The following is a 7,517-nucleotide window of genomic DNA, read 5'->3' on the forward strand; positions in this document are numbered from 1 at the left end:
AAACACATGCATTCATCCTGAATCATACCTTTTGTTTAACTGAAGAAAAAAAGTCCCACTCCTCGGGATGTACAGCCAGCTGTGGGATGTACAGCCAGTTGTGTTAGTAAGCAAAATTATTATAACTTGGCACCATCCTTAAGGGTGGAGATCTTTTGGGGGAGGGTTGGAGAGTGGGTTTGTCATATAACACCCACCGTGGTTGGTATAAATGGAGCACCACTACAGTGCAAAGACTTACTCTCTTCTCCTAGGCCAAGCTGAGTAACTGACACCAGATCCTTCAGTGCTGCTGCCATGGCTACTTCCTTTATGCAGAGCACCTCTTCTAACTATGGTGGTGGTCTAGGGGGTGGGGGCGGTGGCTCCTCTCGTGTTTCTTCAGTCCGAATGGGAGGATCCTACAGAGCCCCAAGTATCCATGGAGGATCTGGTGGCAGAGGTGTTTCTGTCTCTTCCACTAAGTACGTCTCTTCTGGAAGTGGATATGGTGGTGGCTTGGGGAGTAGCTATGGGGCTGGATATGGTTCTGGCTTGGGTGGGGGCTATGGAGGAAGTAGTGGCTTTTATTCTGGCTTTGGAGGAGATGCTGGTGCTTGCTTTGGAGGAGGTGCTGGTGGCGGCTTTGGAGGAGGTGCTGGTGGTGGCTTTGGTGGTGTTTATGACTTTGGTGGTGGCTTGGGTGGTGGTGATGGAGGCCTCCTATCTGGAAACGAAAAGATAACTATGCAGAACCTGAACGATCGTCTGGCATCCTATCTGGACAAGGTGCGAGCTCTGGAGCAAGCAAATTCTGATCTAGAGATCAAAATCCGAGACTGGTATAAGAACCAAGGCCCCACTAGTCCAGACCGTGACTACAGTCCTTATTACAAGATAATTGATGAACTCCGAGACAAGGTATGTCATTCATATTTAGAAGGGATTGTTATAGCAATTTGTTATTATTAGTGAATTTCACATTCCAACTTTTTAAACCAATTAGAAAGAATTACAAAGTCATAATTTCTTTCCAAAAAAGTAAATGTGTTGCAGATAAAAACACTCCAGCAGAAAAGAAGGGAACAGCTATTGCTGTTTATTGTATTGAAATAAAAGTCTCACACTGAAAACGGAGGCTTTTTTTATGTTAATTGAAAGCTCTAAGATGGTAACAAAATGTGACACAATACATTAAAGTTTATCCACTCAGCTCCCGGGTCCATGTTTAGAATATGAATAGTGTTTAGCTTTTTTTTATTTTTCCATGTATAAGCTATGAATAGTATGGTGTGGGGTAAGGGTGATATAATGAAATGTGGTTTTTTGGAATCCCTAAATTGTGTTTTGATTAATGATTTATCACCCAGATCCAATCCTTCTCCCTTCTTTACTGCTTTACTTGTCTCAGTAGCTATCTACTATCTACAACTATCTAACCCCTCCCACACCCCAACCCCCTGACTCAGCCCAGAGCCCCCTCTCATACTTCGAACCCCTCTGCTCCACCCCCAGCCCACAGCCCCTTCCTGCATCCCAAACCCCTCATCCCTGGCCCCACCCCAGAGCCCACACCTTCAGCCGGAGCCCTCATCCTCTCCCGCATCCCAACCCCCTGCTCCAGCCTGGAGCCCCCTCCCACACCCTGAACCCCTCATCCCTGGCCCCACCCCAGAGCCCACACCCCCAGACGGAGCCTTCACTCCCTCCCCAATTTTGTGAGTATTCATGACCCGCCATACAATTTTCATCCCCAGATGTGGCTCTCAGGCCAAAAAGTTTGCCCATCCCTGTACAGTCATTTTTCGCCATTATTCACAGGAATCTTTTTTCTGTCTCCCAATTGCCAGATTCTTGCAGCTACTATTGACAATTCCAGAGTCATTTTGGAGATTGACAATGCTAGGCTGGCTGCAGATGATTTCAGACTGAAGTAAGTTAATTTTGCTCTCTGTCTCAAATGAATATTTCTGAAGCTGAATATCTCATCATAGTAGCAGAGAGTATGGATTCCCAACCGCTGCTCACAAGTTTAGGGATGGAATTTTCTCCCTTATAATTTACAAGAGAAAATCCTGGCAAAAGAATAGATATGCTAAAGGAAGAAATGGGAGAAGAAACGTTATCAGCAATGACACCAAGCCAATCAAGATGTTTTCCTGTTTTGTTATACCTCATGTCTTAGCTTTCTGTACTGTTATTAACTTTCGGTACAGTTCATTCTCGCCGAAAAAATTATCACTTAAAGATATTAAAATGAGAAAGGGTCTGAATTTGCTTTCAGCTAGAAGTGGCATGATAGGATGGGGGGGATAATCTCTTTCTTGTACTCATTCTCTCTCAGAGGATGTAGGCATTAGGAGAGGAAAGCTAGATAGGAAAGCCAAAGAGTGACTGTTTACTGACATTCAGGGACGCTGTTGAAATGAGCTTGTCTTCAGGGCACTGCTGTCAAGATACCAAGATTCCACCAACTACTTTCTCTTACAATGAAGTAGCTCTGGGATTATATTTTCTCCTGTAGTGGCCTGGGCAAAGCTAACAGCATATACCTTTCTTCATAACTGACAGGTCACTAAAACTGGATTGTCCATTATCTTTTTTATAGATCTTAATATCCCCCTCTAGTTATACAAACACACAAAGCTCATATTTATCAGTACTTCAGAAATCTAGTTCAAGTCCAAATACATTTGTTATTTTCAAGTTTTCCTCTTTAAATATAGTGATTTTCTTACTGCTTGTGAGCACCAGCCTGATAACCCAGTAGGTGGACATTTTGTAAGTTCCCACATACAGTTCAGGCATTGCACCTAAATCCTGATCTGTCTGCCAGTCTGTCTTATAGTACTAATCACTGTATCACTGTTGTAATTAGGTGCTGGCATTTTGGGATTGCCGAAAATGCCAATTTATTTGGTGGTATGATGGCGTCAAATGTCAACAAAGGACCAAGATGTCTATCACAAATTTTGCATAGCATACTTTAAAATTGGAACAAACAGTCTAGCTTACTATTTTTGGTCTCTCTTCTGACTTTCTGTTGTCCTGTTCCTCTCTGACACAACAGGCATAAGATTCCCTGTTTTTATAATTACATAGGATACAAAGCCATGTGTTTTCAAATGTCTGTTTCTTTTTTTAAAATTGCAGATATGAGAACGAGTTGTTCCTTCGCCAGAGTGTGGAGGCTGATATCAATGGCCTGCGTAGAGTCTTGGATGAGCTGACTCTGTCCAGAGCTGATCTGGAGATGCAGATCGAAAACCTGAAGGAAGAGTTGGCTTTCCTCAAGAAGAACCATGAGGAAGTGAGTGCTTTAAACATGGAGTGGGGAGAACCATCCACATTTAGAATTCAGTTTGGGATTAAAAAATACCCCAAGGAATGATAGTTTCACAACTGGATGACTTATAAAATATCTTTAACCTTAAAAACAAATCCCCAGGCTAACATCCCTCTGATTCCAAACTGTGTTAAAGATGTGAGTTGTGTACCTGCTTTGACATGCATGAGCGTGCGATCAGAAATTTTTAAATTACTCCATAGACAACATTTGTTACATGAAATGTTCCCATTCATTTAGAAACAAAATATGACTTTTCCAGACATTTTATTTAAAAAAAGATCACATACATAGATAAACATCAATCCACAGTAATCAAGATATTTCATTTAAAAATTTCAGCTCCAACCACATATGGAAACAAAAATTCAATGTCTGAATAAATTTCTTTATGAAAAGGAACTGCTAAAGAACCCATGAGTTAAGATATTAAAGTTATAATACATGCAACAGAAATTATACATACTAAAGTTAAATTCTATATAAGGAAAGAAAATAAAAACTTCTAATTTAACAGAGGATGTTGCAACCTGTATCAAGGTAGTGAGGTAATATCTTTTATTGGACCAAATTCTGTTGGAGAAAGGCACAAGCTTTCGAGCTTCTCAGAGTTCATCTTCAAGTCTGGGGAAGGAAATCACAGTGTCTGAGCTCATTACAAATTGGGACGGATTGTTAAGCATAAGGGATTTACACATGCTGTAGGAGCCCATTTAAAATGAAATGGGGAATTAAGGGTAGCAGGCAGTGAGGTATGTAATAACCATAACTCAAACCACACATTTCCCAATTAAGTTATATAGATTGCTGAGGGCAGAAAGTGTACAAGGGAAGAAAGTATAATCTCTTTTGTGTCCTTCTGTCTCTGCAGGAAATGAAAGAATACAGCAATCAGCTGGGTGGAAAGGTCAGCGTAGAGATGGATGCTGCTCCTGGGGTTGATCTCACCAGTATCCTGGCTGAGATGAGAGAGCAATATGAAATACTGGCTGATAAGAACCGTCGAGATGCTGAGGCCTGGTTCTATAAACAGGTATGGCTATCCCAATGAACAAAAAAATTGATGCATTAGCAGCTCATCAATGGCCTCAATTTCTTTGCAACACTCCTGCATTTGCTGATCAGTTTCTGCATTAGGTAAGAAGCTAAGAGTCCTGATACACTTACCAAGATTTTAAACATTCATCCTCTTTTCACCATTGGACCATTGCTTAGAATCAGATCCAAAGCAAGCAGCACTACGACGGTGATTAGAATGGTACTTTCCTTTTGGGAAATAAAACATTTGATAATCCAATTTGCATTTGATTTTTTACTGTATTTGTTTTTCTACCAGACTGAGGAGCTGAACCGTGAAGTAGCCACCAGTACTGAACAGATACATACCAGCAAGAGCGAGATTACAGAACTGAGACGCACATTGCAGGGCCTGGAGATAGAACTCCAATCCCAGCTGAGCATGGTATGTGGCTGTTCCATGCACACAATAAGTCACTATTAGCACATGCCTCCCTTTGATCTCTTGCTCTACTACGGAATGAATCTGTATGATAACCCACTTTAACTGTTTTATATTAGAAAGCTGGGTTGGAAGCCAACTTGGCAGAAACAGAAGGAAGATACTGTGCACAGCTAGCACAACTTCAGGCCATGATCACCAGCATTGAGGAGCAACTGGCGGAGCTTCGATGTGACATGGAACGGCAGAACCAAGAGTACAGGATGCTCCTGGACATCAAAACCAGATTAGAGCAGGAGATTGCCACTTACCGCCGTCTGTTGGAAGGCCAGGACTCCCAGTATGTAACTATGTCCAAAAGAAAACCCTAATGGCAATTACATAATCTTGTTAACATGGCATATGTTATAACTGTAATGTATGGAATCTGCCCTGAAATTAGGTGGACTTGAGCCTCATTACAACCAGAACTACTGCAGATTTCTGAATTGTACTGACTGGGTGCTGGGCCTATTGTGGGCTGTCAATAGGTGTCCAGGAAAACCCCAAAGGCTGCCAAAATGCAAGTCCATCTTCAAAGGCAAATGAGCTGATAATGAAAACTTTAATTATGCAAGTGGGAATGGACTCATATTAACTAAGATGAGCTATAAGATGAGCAATAGATAAAGGTCCTGCATGTTTCTTGCTGCATGGGAATCATTGCCATAAGTATAGAACCATCTATTAAAGTCTCTTCTCACTACTCCTGTAAATGTCACGCTCCTGCTTCCTCTATAGAACGATGAAAATATGCACTGTTATTCAGTGTAATTCTAAGCTATTTCCTCATGTTTCCAGTGTGTAGAACACTTCTTAAATAAACTTTTCACTTGTTGGGGACTCTGATCCACAAACAGAACTGGCATTAATGCTAGTCGGACATTTGTGGGTGCACTGAAGCACTACTTTTGAGGGGGAAATCAGCTCTTAGTTTTTATTTTTTTAAATAATGAAATTTTAAGAGAAGTAAAAATGTAGAAATGTCAAGAATGGGAATAGGAATCTAAAGAGCTACAGCTGTACTGACTGCTGTTCACGTTCTTTACTGTTACTGGACCTTCAGAATTATCAAAAAAGGATAAGCAATAAGATCAATAACAACCAAAACATTGTAACTACTGAATGGTCATTTAAGGGCCACATTTTCAAAAGAGTCTCCATTTTGCATCTGCAGTTTTTCACAGTTGATCTTTTGTACACAAAATTTGCATGTTCCAACTTAGAGGCCGTTCAATGGTCAGACTACATCAGTAGGATTGAATCTGCTGCACAGTGCACAGTTGCAGTGGGACTCATTAGTTTAATCCCATATCTCTTCTCTTCCACAGGCTGTCGGGATGGAGCTCTAAGGATGGTAAGGAGGATTTTGAAATAAAGAGGGGAAATAAAATACATTTAGTAGTGAGGTTGGTGGATGCAACCACCATCCTTATGGCAAAATAGAACTGAACAAGCCCATCCTCTATTGACTAGAGGGATTACAGACAGTATCTCCATTTCTCCCCCCAAAGATTGATCATACAGTCTCCATAGCCCCCACAGCTTTTTTAGGACCAAAATTATTTTATCCCTGGTCTAGCAAACTGGTAGGCACCTGATCACTTGTACTCATACCTCTGAAACCTAAATAATTATGGAGAGCGGGTTGTCCCTTGATCGGCTTCTGCTGAGTCATACCAACAGTAAGGTACTGCCAATTTTGATATGTAATTTTCATATGGAAATTACGTAAGCTTTACTTAGATCTCATGATCCTCATATTTCAAGACTGTGACAGTCTAATGTCGTGAGAAGAGGCAGGGCTGTGTGTATGATAAGTGAAGGAAGCTTCTAGTGGGAGAAAACCAGGATTCTTCAGTGTTCTATGAATGTATATTTATTTTCCCAGTTGTAATTACTGTTTCCCTTTCTCTTCATCACAGCATCCTTTAGCAGCAGCAGCAGCGGTAAGGTTCGCATCAGTGTGGAAGATTCAGTAGATGGAAAAGTAATTTCGACCCAGGAAAGGAAATACTGATTCCCTTCACCAACATGAGACCACCTGTATTGTACCAGCTCTAACGACAGGAGGCATCTGAGAGGGGAATCACGAAATACCTGCCAACAGAGTAACAAGGAATCTGTTCAATACGCACACTAGAAAATGCTAACGGAAATGATAATTATATAGTCATAACAGTGTAATCCAACAGTGCACACAGCTTGGTGTCTTTATAATAATTTCCTCTCTGTCTTTTACACTGACTGTTCTTAAATCCTGAGGTGAAGGGCTCATTTTACTGCATAGCAGCAGCTTTACTGTATTGTATGAGTCTGGATAATAAAATTTCTCTCCTGGCTTGAAATAAATGTATGTTAAGTTTTTGTTTAAAACATTTTCATAATCAGCAACATGGTTTTGTGTGTTAGGTGTGGCCCCCATGTCACGTGTCCAGGACAATCCAAACCAAATTACCATCATCATACATCTGCCTGCAATTGTCTCTAATTCTGAACAGCTTTTGGAGTAACTCAGATATGAATAATTCTATATACTATTAAGTTCCCAACACTACTCCTAATAATACATTGGCAGAAATAAAACAAAATTAGGCTACATTTAATACATCTGGGGAAAATCATCTAAAATACAGGTAGTGAAGGTGAGGGAGAACCCTGGAAAGCAGTAATGCTTACAGAGACGGATGATAG

General features: G+C 40.9%; 1 protein-coding gene across 1 annotated transcript; it reads left to right on the plus strand.

The window, feature by feature from the left end:
• The first annotated feature begins 297 nt into the window (after window positions 1-297).
• Window positions 298-6,843, plus strand: LOC123356435 (keratin, type I cytoskeletal 15-like). Its single transcript, XM_044999692.1, has 8 exons — window positions 298-900; window positions 1,830-1,912; window positions 3,133-3,289; window positions 4,197-4,358; window positions 4,662-4,787; window positions 4,904-5,124; window positions 6,155-6,180; window positions 6,749-6,843. The coding sequence occupies exons 1-8, from the start codon at window positions 298-300 to the stop codon at window positions 6,841-6,843; spliced, it is 1,473 nt and encodes a 490-aa protein (XP_044855627.1).
• Window positions 6,844-7,517: the final 674 nt, after the last annotated feature.

The sequence above is a fragment of the Mauremys mutica genome, chromosome 25 (genome assembly GCF_020497125.1).
Source record: "Mauremys mutica isolate MM-2020 ecotype Southern chromosome 25, ASM2049712v1, whole genome shotgun sequence".
In the NCBI taxonomy this organism is placed as follows: domain Eukaryota; kingdom Metazoa; phylum Chordata; order Testudines; family Geoemydidae; genus Mauremys; species Mauremys mutica.

Coding starts and splice junctions, on each gene's coding strand:
- LOC123356435 (XM_044999692.1), top strand. CDS start 298: ATGGCTACTTCCTTTATGCAGAGCACCTCTTCTAACTATGGTGGTGGT. Junction 4,359..4,661: donor AGGCCTGGTTCTATAAACAG/GTATGGCTATCC, acceptor TTTTTCTACCAG/ACTGAGGAGCTGAACCGTGA. Junction 4,788..4,903: donor TCCAATCCCAGCTGAGCATG/GTATGTGGCTGT, acceptor GTTTTATATTAG/AAAGCTGGGTTGGAAGCCAA.